The sequence below is a fragment of the Marmota flaviventris genome, chromosome 4 (genome assembly GCF_047511675.1).
Source record: "Marmota flaviventris isolate mMarFla1 chromosome 4, mMarFla1.hap1, whole genome shotgun sequence".
In the NCBI taxonomy this organism is placed as follows: domain Eukaryota; kingdom Metazoa; phylum Chordata; class Mammalia; order Rodentia; family Sciuridae; genus Marmota; species Marmota flaviventris.
The window spans coordinates 29597546-29610562 of NC_092501.1; the positions used below are offsets into that span (position 1 = coordinate 29597546).

The window sequence follows — 13017 nt, forward strand, 5'->3', positions numbered from 1 at the left end:
GTTTCTTTTTCATCTTGCTTTTAGTTATTTATCTGGAAATGAGTAACACAGAATAGTTTTTTTCCCCCAATTAGCTCCTTTCATTAAAAGCTTAACTTTTCAGAGAACAGATAGAAAGCAAGAGACTGGATCACAGTTCTTGCCCCTCACAGTCTTCATTAGAAAATTTCTAACAGTCAGGCTTGTATTACTTGAACAGGACCCAATGCCTGGTGGCACTGACTCAAATTATAGTAGGTATATGCTTCTAAGGAACTTGCTTCTGGAAGGCACACCCAATGCCACTTTCCTCTTCCACACTCATTGCAGATGCTGTAAGCTGATAACTCTTCCCAGCCGCTGCCAGTCTCTTGGGTTTGGTTCTCAAGTTGAAACTCATTTGCTGTCCCTTCAATAGAAGTCATACCTTGAAAAGTCCAGTGACTCAAACCCATGCTACATTTCATCACGTCTTTACACAGGTTATTAAACACTCTTTATCTTCCCCCCACCCCCAGCCACTCATTATCCAATTATGAGTTTCCTTTATCCAATCAAACTGCCTGCCAAGTCGTACAACTCTTATGGTGATGCATTTGCCTTTCGTGACTAGACAGTCCAGTAGAAGCTGCTGTCTTATTCAGAAGTTTCTGTTCTTTGAAATGAACTCAGATCTGGTAGTGCAACTCCCAACATGCACCCAACGAACATGCCACAAGACCTCCTTCGCCCAAGGCTCACCAGCAGTTTCTGCCCTGCACTTGGAGCCCCGCCCCAGGTCTCTCTCCGGCCTCTCCTCCAGCCCGGCACCAGGGAGGCTTCCGATCTTGGCTCTGAAGGCAGCGCCTGGGCCTTTCATTCTTGTCTCTGGGCCTTTGACCTGGAGCAAGCTCATTTGCTGGCAGGAGCGTCTGTCTCCATGTAGGGAGACAGTCTTCAGATCTTCCTTGCTCTTCCCTCATTAAGTCAGTCTCAGTCAACCTTGTTCTCAGCCGCCAGACGCACTGTCGAACCAGCAGCAAAAGTCCCATCAGGAAGAGGTTTGCTGCCTTCTGAAGGCGGGAAGATACACTTTGCCTGGCAGGACTGGGCCTGCACAGACTCTGTGAGATGTCCCAGCAAGCTTTTGGAACACTCTGAGGTCTAATTCTCCGCCTGTGGGCAGAGTCTCAGGGCGGTGCCATCTGGAGCATTCCAAGTGCCTCCCTTGCTCAGGCTCAGAGAGGGTGGAGTCCTTCCACCTCCCTGGCCATTCTCATCTGTCTCCTGGGTGAGTGCCACCGGCTCCCATGGCCCCAGGCTGCTTGGCAACACCCTGAGTTATGTTAGAGATATAATAATGAATTATACAATGCATTATACATAATTAATTTATAATAAAACACGCACGCAATGGTTTAATTTCTCCAAGTGAATGATGTGCTACCCGCCAGACCTTGCTGGAATGCATCCCCTGACTGGCTGCTTCTTGGTCTGGAGGCAATGGCCAGCTGCCTTTGGGAGGGATCTTGGCTCAGGGAACTTGCAAGTCACAGATTCCCCTCAGGCTACTTTTGGAGTCTGTCCCAACACCCCACAGGAAGACAGCCCCCTGCCTCTGCTGTTCTAGGCCTGGATGCTCATGGGGGTCTTAGCCTCACCTCTGCACTCTTTGAGAGTGGTTATTTTCTGCATTTTTTTTTCAATATTTCTCCCAGAATGTGGAAGATGCCTGTGTATATTTCCTTCCTTCCTTCCTCAAATACATATTGGGTGCCTACCGTGTACCCTGCCCTTGGCTTGGTGTCCTTCATGAATGAAACACACAAAGTTCCTTGCTCAAGTGGAGCTTATATTGTAGCAGAGGAAGATAGTAAATAAGTTTAATGAGTAAGTAAATTATATTGTATGTTTTATGGTGATAGGCGCTATAGAAAGAGAAGGCAGGTGCTCCACCGTGATGGGGCAGGTTGCAATGTAGGGAAAGGTCTGTAAAGGCTTGTGGAATAGTGTGGCATGAGAGGGGAGAAGGCACTTCTTATTTTATGTGTGTGTGTGTGTGTGTGTGTGTGTGTGTGTGTTGTGTGGTGCGAGGGATTGAATCCAGGGCCTCACACATGCTAGGCAGGAGCCCTACCACTGAGCTATAGCCGCAACAGAGAAAGGCACTTCTGGGCTGACCTGGGACTGGGTTTCCCTGGGATACTTCGGCTTCAGGATCTTCCAGTAATGTTCATGACTTTTGGTTTCAGGTGTCCGGGATGTTACTGTTCCCGCTACTGCTGTGGCTTCTGCCCCCCACTGAGGGGTCCCAGAGGACTGAACCCATGTTCACTGCAGTCACCAACTCAGTTCTACCCCCTGACTATGACAGCAACCCCACTCAGCTCAACTACGGTGTGGCGGTCACTGATGTGGACCACGATGGGGACTTCGAGATTGTTGTGGCGGGGTAAGTGCCTCCCACCCAAGGTGTGACAGATATATTAGCTGGCTTTTGCTGTGATATGGTTGTGTTACAAATAACTCCAAAACCCAGTGACTTGTGACAACACACATTCTCAGTCATCGCCCTGTGATCCTCCGCAGCTCAGCCACAGCCTGGCTGGGTTGGCCTGGGTGGGGGTTGCTGTGGCTTCGCCTTTTGCCACAGCAGGAAGTTGGAAAGGACGGCAGTGTGGATGGAGGCTGTTTGATGCAAGGGTTTTCTGGGGGCTTCAAGACTCTCTCTTCCCACTATATTTATGGCTCATACAGGAATTACCTGCTTCCCGGGGTTGGGGGGGGGGGCTGTAGGAGATATACATAGGAGTGGCTTAAAGATGGCAGCCAGGTATGAGGAGATGCTCAGCCTGCTTTGCACTATGTAATTTGCATAAAACTGAGAAAACAGTTGCTCATTTCAAAGAGGAGAAGATGGAAATCAAGAGGTGTTGTTAAATCTCCTTTCACCATGCCTTGGGGTCCACTGCTCTCTTCTCTCAAGAAAAAGCAACCTTGTATTATAAGAAACACGTAAACTTGGAGTTCAAATAGCTTGAGAGAGAGCCCTAGGTGTACAACTTTCTAGTTGTATGATCTTGAGTGAGTGCCTTATTCACTGATTCAAATGCATGTTCTATAAAAACTGGGGGGAGGTAGCTGTAATGACCTGTCCTGAAATTTCAAAAGCCTATTGCACGTGACAGTGCATTGTCAATTCTGCCAATCCCCATTGGTAATTATTATTTATCGAACACTACTATGTGTCAGGTCCTGTCCATCATCTTATTTTGCATGCATTGTTTTATTCCATCGTCCTGACAACACTGTCATCCCCATTTAGAGAAGAGGAAATTGAGGTTCAGAGATAGTAAGCAGCTTGCTCTCTTGTTAAGTAAATAAATAGTAAGTGGGACGAGTCAGGACTTGAACCTTAAGGCTGCCTAACTCTTGAGCTATCAAGCTGCACTGTACCAAGCTTAGTTATCACTTCAAAAATCAGTCAATCAATAAAAACACTAAGGGGCCTCTCGGCCTCATTCTGGGAGGTCTGAGTTTTATGGAGGGACTGAACAAAGTACCAGCAGGTAACATTATTTGTAGCAGTTGCAGGTAACAGTAAAAAGCATGACCTTGGAAATGGAAGACCTGGTTTTATTTTTTTTAAATCTTATTTATTTATTTAAGTACTAGGAATTGAACCCGGAGGCACTCTACTACTGAGCTACATCCCCAGCCCTTTTTAAATTTTATTTTGAGACAGGCCTCACTGAGTTGCTGAAGCTGGCCTCAAACTTGTGGTCTTCCTGCTTCAGCCTCTCAAGTTGCTGGGATTACTAACTTGCAAAACCCTGCCCTGCGGAAGACCCAGTTTTGATCTTAACCATACTTAACCCAATAGTTGTGAATTCATTCAACTCCGCAGACCCACTTTGTTCATCTGTAAGATGAGCATATTGAAATCTACCTACATACCTCACAGGGCAATCACAAGGATCAGTAGTGATGATGTAGAGGACAGATACTTTATAAAGTGTATTTCTTCTTTTACTATCCATTTCTTCTATGCTGTGAAGAGGAGCAGTACTAGATTATATACCGAAGAAGTGTGCCATCCTATAGAACTTCCCATGAAGACCTAACCATTCTCCATTGGGACCGCCCTGCTTGGTGTCCATTAGCCACATATTGCTGTTAACCACTTGAAATATGGCTCGTACGATCAAAGAACTGAATTATTAATCTGATTTAATTTTAGTTAAATAGCCACATTTAGATTGGACAGTTCAGTTCTGGTTTTCCAGATGGAAAAACTAAAAAGCAGATTGTGACAGGAAAAGAGGAACTAGGAATGATGGTAGCAACCCTTTTCACCCGAGGTGAGCTGAGCAGAGTTGTGGGCTGCGCAGTTGTCCTGTGCTCTGCCCTGTGACTGCCCGATCTCTCTCTGAATCAAGGAGAAGCCCTCCTGGCCAAGTCTGTGCCCAGCCAGACTTCCAAAGCCATGTTCCACCATGCCAAAGTCTCCAGTTAAAGGACTTTGATGTCCTTCTGAAATGTTCTCGTGGGCCCTGTCTCCTGCTGTGTGACCTCAGCCTCCCCCTGGTAGACCCTGGGGACAGAAGACAGAGAACAGCAGGCAATCAACCATCCCTCTCCTCCCATGCATGCCCACCCCCAGCCCCAAGCTACTACTATGAACATGCTGTCCTTTCATCTTGGTTGATGGTAGGACCTTGTATTCCCATAAATTAATATGGAAAAAACAAGACCTTAGATGTGAACAGGTCTCCTCACCCTCGTTTCCTTTCCTCTGGAACACCTGGAAGGAGCTACAGGGCCCAGCACGTGAAAAGGCTCTCACTGTCTCCACAGGCATCTCTGATTTCAGTAAATCGTGTCCACTTATGCCACGAAGCCAGCTCTGGTTCACACAACCTGGTGCTCCCTCTCTCCAGCCACGTCAGGAGACCTTAGGATTTCTCCTGCTCCGTTGCTCACTTTTCTCCATGGGTTGCAGAGGGAGGTGCAGAAAAGGCCTGAAGAGCTGAACCTGCCCCCTACAGAAGAGCAGTAGCCTCTGGAAGCTTATTTGTCTCATTTCCTCACCATCCTGCCCCTTTCCCTGGCATCTCTCTGGCTGCACCACCCTCCTCATGATTCATCTTTCAGCTGCAAAGAACCGATCTATCAGAGAAGGTCTTGTCCCCAGGCTGGTCCTGGCCTAGGTCTCTTTGGGAAGAAGCAGAACCATTTGACCATAGAATTTTTGGTGTCTCCTTGTCCTTTCCAGGTCAAAGATGATGCGCTATTCACGTGCCCCCACCCCGAAACCATATGCTGAGGTCAGTCGCAGAGCAAATGTGACTTCAAGTGTCGGTCTCCATCCCACCCATCCGCTGATGTGCAGGGGCTTGCTCCCACATTTCCTGCAATTTCTTTCTTTCTAAGCACTGGGCGTGCGTTTCATCTTCCTCTTCAATGAAGTCCTTTTCTCCTCCTCTTCCAAGGCACTCAAGACATTTGCTTTTGTGTCCTCTGAGGTGGAGAAGCTAGATCATCATTTGTACTGAACTTAGAGTAGATACCTAACCCTTGTCTAGCTTGCTGCTTCCTGTGGGTCCTGTAGGACTTTGGAGTAGTCCTCTGGAAATAAGAACCAGAACAAGCAGCACTTGATTGTGGGTGAGACCTGGAGAAAGACCCCAGTCTTTCCTCCCAGGGAAGGGCTTGTGACAGGCAGCCTCTGTCTGAGGAAGCTTGAGCTGCTGGCTGTTATTCTGAAAGATGGCATTCGTTGCTCGTCCTCAGCAAAGGATAAGAGTTACTCAGAGGACAGGATGGCGAAATCAGGCAGCCTCCCAGCCCCAGGTCAGAGTTTCTTTGTGGCTGTTGTGAAGCATTGTGAATTCTCAGAGCATCAGACAGACACGTTCTAATTTAAGTAACAAAATACATTCCAAAGGCAAATATAACTTTTTATTATCTCCAGCTTAGGATGATTTGTCACTGTCTCCTCCTTGGGGCTGGATAACCAAGAGTTGACTATACAGACATATTTAAATCAGGACCTTGGGAGGTCATTTGTCCCACCCCTTGCCTTCCAGTAAAGCCACACCTAAAGTATTTGGAAGCTCCATTTACAGAGAGCCATCCAAGGAAATGTGTGCAATCATTTTGCAATCCAGCTCAATAGTTACTTATGTCAAAAACTGATTTGACTCATCTGAATCCCTCATATTAGAGCTTAATCGGCCATTTCTTTTAGCTTTTGTTTTGCTATTGCCTTTGAAGATAAAAACCAAGTGGTCACCATCCTTTCAAATAATGACAGCTAGGATCACTGCCCTGCCTTTCAGCCCACATGGACTCCTTGGCAACATTTCCGATTTTGACTCTCATTCTTGTTTCTTTCACCCTACACCCATATTTAACCCTGTGTCTTTCTCTGATTGTAGATTCTGTTTAAGAATCATGTAGCAGGAGTTGAAATTTAAAAAAAAAAAATGAATTTGAATGCCTTTCTCTGGAGCACCTGCTGTCTTGCTCATGACAGGCCCACCTTCTATTATCTTATGGATCTTTCCATTACCTGGCCCCCTGAAGTCACTTACCTTTGCAACCCCTGGGATAATGGCCAGCTCTTCAGTTTATAAGGCGGCCAGTACTTGAACTTGTCTTGGATTGGTTGACCTTGAGTCACTGTGTCTGACTCAAGCCCTGTTGCTTTGAGTATTTACTCTTTGAATAGGTTTGTTTTGTTTTGCTTTTTTTTTTTTTTTTTTTTTTTGTATTCTCGTTCTGGATATTGACGGCATTGATTTTGAGCATGTTGCGGTGGGTTTGTGTTGTGTTTCGGATTCTTGAGTTAATTGTGATGGAAGGCGTGTTCGTGCCTCTGACTCTGGGAGGAGCAGAAAATGACCGCCCTTTGTTCTGCGGGGAAGGGGGAGGGAACGGGCCGGCTCGCTCTGCTCCTCCGCCACAGCTGGGCGAGTGCCTCCGCATTTGGAGGGCTTATCTGTTAAGCGGCAGGTGCATGATTGCGGTCTGTGCACAGCCGCCTCCCCGCGGGGTGAGGGTTGGATTTGATCACCCCCAGAGACGGCCACGCACGCACGAACCACTGAGGATCTTCAGGAACGGTTCCCCGGGTAAATGGAAAGCCCAGTGGCCTCCCTTTTTCTCAGTGGAACTCAACACCAATCTACAGCCTCACAGTCTCACCGAGTCTGGAAAGGAATTCCTGTTGGTGTCAATTTTGTACAATTCCTACAGAGCAGCTTTGTTTCCCGGGATATCCCCGGAGGTCTGAGATAACCCCCCTGCCCTCTCAGTCTCCACCAGGCGTCTGCTCAAATGGAAAGAGGGTAGTGGTTGTAAAGTTTAAATCACGATTTAGATCGGTTTTTGTACACAAAGAGCATTCATTTGATAAAACCTTAACGCATTCTTCACACTTGGAAGGGTTTCATTTAAAGGGATGTTACATATTGTGAAGCAGGGCTTTTTTTTTCCCCCTTCCTAATTTTGCAATTATGTCAGGAAACTTTTTTAATTTACTAAAGTTAATTGAATTGTTTAAAAGGCAAACTGTATTCAATTACCAGATTAATCATGATCATATAGGAGATATTTTGCCATTAAAATAATAAGAACAATGTTAAGGAACAGGATATTTATCTATGATTTAACTAAGACAGCATTTGTACATGTTATCATAACTATAGACACATGTAGTATATATTCTCACGCATACATATGATGTATAGATAGGTATATATATATATAGGTATATATGTATATATAGGTGTAAATATGTATACAAATGTATTTAGGTATACTATGTATATACATACATATGCTTTCAATAAATGGGAATAAATATTTTTGAACTTTTAGTTCTATTGTTTTATAAAAGAAAGAATAGATTTGATCATCAATTTTGACATTATCTTAAAATGTTAGATTGCTTCAGTTTTTCTTTTTTTAAACTTAAAACCTATTTTACTTTTAATTACACTTAAATACAAAACTTACTGCAAAAGTATATATATCTCACACAATATAGATGGAGGTAAAAATCTACCTTTCCCATCCTGGGACCCCCTACTCCAATTCCATCCCAGACCCCTCTTGGAAGAATAATTATTTTCAGTTTGGTATTTATGGTTCCAGAAATAGATAAAGATAGCGAGAGAGGGATTCTGTTACATAAATTTCCATGATATTCATATATAGTACACATAGATAACAAGATATGTAATTTTTTGGAGGAATCACACTGATACATATTATTTCATTTGTTTCTCACTGTTTAATATGTCCAAGCATATTGATCAAGCTTTTTTTTTTTTTTCCATTGCTCAGTGTGGATATACTGTATATATTTTGCTGTTTCTCAAGTGAGTGGCATGTAAGCGGTTTCTAATCTGTGACCACTGCAAACAATGCTGCACTGATTGCACAGCCTTGCACACACACACACACACCAATTTTCCTCTAGGATAGAGACCAATAAGTGGAAATGCTGGATCAAGGATATGTATGTTTTCAGTCTTAATAGGGTATCACCAAATTGTTTTCAATTTCAATCTTTTTCTATTGATTCAGAGACTAAAAATAAAAGATCGGTTTGGGGATTATTTGATTCAATGGCTGTTTCAGCACCTACTGTGTGTACAGCTACGTATGTTCCAGGGTCTGAACTTTATCAATTTAGATTTAACAGTGCCAAGAAGGAAAAGAAGAGGCTATTCTCCATCTGCAAAAGAAGCTGCTGATGTTAAAAACTGAATCCAGGAACTTCAATACTTTCTAATTCAAACTGCAAAAAGGACTTCCTCTAAAGCCTCCTCTGCAAAAATATGTTTCTTAAATGGGTCACCCTTAACCCTGAGATTCATTGTCATCGGTATCATGGAAAAAAAGATTGCAGGTACCAATTCTTCTGCTGTGGTTCAGCATAGACTGCCCCTGAGTTTGAATACTAACAAGACAAAAGTTGGAACAGAAGCCAAGGCTTATTAACCCATTCTTAAAACGTTCCTAAAAAGGTCACTCAGCAGTGCATGGCGGGCTTACCAGAGATGTCTCATTGCTGCTTGGATACCTCTTTCCTCTTAGCCCTGGTCAGTCCTAAGCAAGGGCCAAAAATGCTGCCTCTGTCCTCTTCCCCTAAATTAGATTTCCCTGGCCAGCTCAAAGGTCTGAGGCCCTGTGTCTTCATTACCCCAGGTATGGTAAGTAGAATAATGGCTGCCCAAAGACACCCACCTCCTAATTCCTAGAACCCAGGAATATGTTATTTTACTTGGCAGAGGAGACTTAGTAGATCATAATCAAGTTAATGACTCTGAGAGGCGGAGTTTATCCTGGATTATCTGAGTGGGCCCTGTGTAATCACAGGGTCCTTTAAAGTGGAAAAAGAGAGACAGAAGAGGGGGAAAGGGAGATTCCTTGTGAGGACTCACCTCTCCCTTCCTGGCATGGAAGATGGAGAGAGGAGCTGAGCGGGGGAAGAATGTGGGGGCCTCTAGAGGCTGGAAGAGGTAAGGAGGAGATTTACCCCAGAGTCTCCAAAAGGGAATGCAGCCCTGCCAAAATTGGTTTCAGTCCAGTGTGACCAATGTCAGCCTCCTAACACAGAGAACTGCAAGATAATCAATTTGTACTGTTTTAAACCATTTAGTTTGTGGTGATTTTTCATAGCCACCGTAGGAAACAAATATAATAGGTGAAAGGTGAAGGTTTTGGTGTCATTTTTCAGAAAGGTGACGACCGTTACCTCAGAGAATTTTAACAGCATTATTTTTATAATTTCACAATGATAAAATGCACTTCACCAACAAATGTATTTTTTTAAAGTCAGTGTCAACCCCCTGTCATAGGAACATGTGCAGATTTGAAAAGGATTCCTAAAAGCACACTTTGTTCATTGCTGACCCTCCAAATTAATTTACCCTGCAACTCACTTTGACATCCAGTTCTATGGGTGGTTGGAGCTGGGGAGAGATCTCATTGTCCTTGGTAGGACAAATACAACCAAACTGGGTGAGGTCCTAACTGACCCATGCCACCCCATAGATGCAGACATTCTTGGAGGTCAGAGGTCAGAGATCAGAGGTCACAGGTAGTCCAGAGGGCTTCTGGCTATGCATCACAAAGACCTGGAAGAGGGTATTTGGATGGCCTCAGAAGGACAGGTAGCTCAAGAATGTTTACCAAGGGACAAAGGCCTCTCTAGGTTAAAGATTGTATTAGGCTTATTTGTTGTCATTTGTTTGTTTTTACGGTTATTTTTTTTAAAGGCATTTTAACAACAACAAAAAAAAAAACCCTGATTTTCATTGAAAAAAGGGAAGAGTTTTTATAAAAAGCCATTCAAAAATAGTAATATAATTAAGACACTAAAATTGCCTCTGCTGAAAACGGCAAAGCTACTTTTAGTAATCTGAATTTTTCATCCATTCAGAAAGTAGATGTGTGTGCTGTCTCCCACCACTCCCCTCAAAGCCTCTCTTCTCACCATTTTTTGAGTGATGGGCTGGGAAGAGGCCTTCTTGGTCCCATGGGATCCGCTGCAGGCCTCAGAGTCCCGGCCCAGGCAGGGGAGTGCTGAAGCTAGCCCTCCACAGCCCTGCCTCTGGGCCTCCTGCTTCTGCCCTTCGGAACATACTCAGCTTCCACTCCCAGAATCACCTTGGCTCCAGGGCGGGTCTGACCCCAGCCTCCCTCTCCTGTGCTTTTCTCTTCTCCTCCACACTCCTGCTGACCTGAGAGCAGGTGGTTTTCCCACTTCCTTACAAGGATGCTATGGCTCTGTCTTAATTTTTCCCTCTGAGGAAGAGGTTATTTTTGAGGTACATGTATCTAGAAAAAACACAAAAGGATACGAAGAAGCTGAAAGCAAACATTTCTGCTTCCAAAATTTGCCCTGATCTCCCTGGGTGATGTTCACCTTTGTGGACTCAAGGTTTAAAGGGGTAGAGAGCAGAAGTAACAGGTGTCAGGTATTTTACTCACATCTTCTCATTTTAACCATCGCGGCAGTCCCCAGGATATGCTACATTTCATTGATCCTAAATTGCAAATATTTTTACATTTTACTATCTTTAAAATGAGAAGTGACTTCCACTTGGCAGTTTGCATTAAGTTGGCAGTTTCCTTTCCTAGAGGTGTGTAAAATATGCCGAATCTCATCACCAATGATGCCTTAGCATAGATTAAAAAAAAAACATTGTACATAATGCTGTCCCTACTTTGCAGATGAGGAAACTGAGACCCAGAAATCTGTTTAGGGTCCTTGAGATGGTAAATGGTGGAAATACTATTCTGAATATGCCCATTCAATTAATTGTTTTTGTGTTGTTCCAATCATAATCTTTATTACTTTTTTTTTCCTCTTTGGCTTTTTAATAACTGAGAAGCTTTTTTGTAATCTCCTCACTATGATGATCCATTTCTTCCTGTTGATTCTGTTGATTTTTGTGTTACATATTTTGAGGCTAATTTATTTGGAGCAATGTCACCATTTTTGTGTCTCCCTGATGAGTGGATCTAGTATCATTATGCAGCAAACTCACCCATCCCTAAATATTCTTTGTCCACTATTATTAGAGTGGTTTTGTCTTTGGGGTTAGTATTTGCCAGGTACGATAGTTTGGATTTAAAATGTTCCCCACAAACCCACGTGTTAAGGGTACCGTCCCCAGTTGGGCACTCTCGGGAGGTGGTGGAAGATTCAGGAGGAGGGGCCCAGGAGGGAGTCTTCCAGTCACTGGGGGTGTGCCCTCTGAGGGAAGTGGGACCCCAACTGCTTCTTCTTCCTCCCCTTTTTTCATGTCCTGGCTATGGGGTGAGTGTCCCCTGTCGTGTGCTTCCACTGTGATAGGCTGGTCACCCCAGGCCCAGAAGTGACAGGCTAACCAGTCATGGACTGAAACCTCTAAAACTGTGAGCCCAAATAAACCTTTCCTCCTATAAGTCGATTATCTCAGGTATTTGTTCTAGTGACAGAAAGCTGGCAGCATACCAAGTCTATCTTTTTGCATGCATTCACATTGAGCTTTTCAAAGTGAATTTTTTTTTATGTGCCGCATACATGTGGTTGAAATTTTTTCAACGGTTTGATCATGTCTTTCCTTTTGCTGAGTTTGGTCAGCTTCCATTTAATGAGAACTTGGCTATGTTAGAGTTTTTATTTTTTTTTTTCCAATCCACATTTTTATTGTTTCTTTTCTTTTCCTTTCTTACTTTTTAAAAAGTTAATTGAAGGGCTTTTTTTGAGGAAAGTTCTTGTTTTTTAAGTCTAATTTTTTGCCAGTATTGATTTGGGGTTTATGCCCTCTACATCTGTTCTTTTTGCAGTTTACTTTGAACTTTTATGATAATACTTTAACTTTTAAAACTCTAAAATTATCTTCACCCCCTTCTACAATATTACAAGCAAGGACTTTAGTACATTTTAACTCTGAATACTTCTTTTGGCATACGTACGGTATTTTAAAATCCTTCCCTTTGTTAACCCTACTAGTTATGATTATTGTTGATGTTGTTATTATTTCTATTATATAAAGACTCTGTTTTAGGGCTGGGGATGTGGCTCAGAGGTAGAGCACTCGCCTAGCAAGTGCGAGGATCCGGGTTTGATCCTCAACACCACATAAAAATAAATAAATAAAACAAAGTTATAAGGATATTATAAAAAAGATTATTTTATATTTACATCAATTTTTACCATTTATTTGTTCATCATTCGTTCCTGTATCTCAGGAATACCTTCTGTAATCTTGTTTCTTCTTCTTCTTTGGATGTTATTTTACTGAATGCTGGATGATAGTAAACTCTCAGTTTTTATTAAATAAAAAAAATATATCTATTATATCTCCATTCTTGAAAGATCATTTTACTGTCTTCAAAATTTTATGTTGATAGTTACCCACTGTCCTTTGGCTGATGTTGTTGCTTTTGATGTGCCTATTACTGGTAATGGCATTCCTTTATAGATGATCCATTTCTTGTCTCTTTTTCATTTTTTTGCATTTTTTATTTCTTCCCATATATATAGATACGAAT

The 13017-nt window shown here is 43.1% G+C and overlaps 1 protein-coding gene across 3 annotated transcripts in view; it reads left to right on the forward strand.

Moving 5' to 3' along the window:
- The window catches only part of Crtac1 (cartilage acidic protein 1), a 134414-nt gene that overhangs the window by 15448 nt on the left and 105949 nt on the right, over window positions 1–13017 (forward strand). For all 3 annotated transcript variants that reach the window (XM_071610695.1, XM_071610697.1, XM_071610696.1), the window contains exon 2: window positions 2211–2410. In XM_071610695.1, the coding sequence (XP_071466796.1) occupies window positions 2211–2410 (200 nt within the window). The remainder of the gene's footprint in view (window positions 1–2210; window positions 2411–13017) is intronic.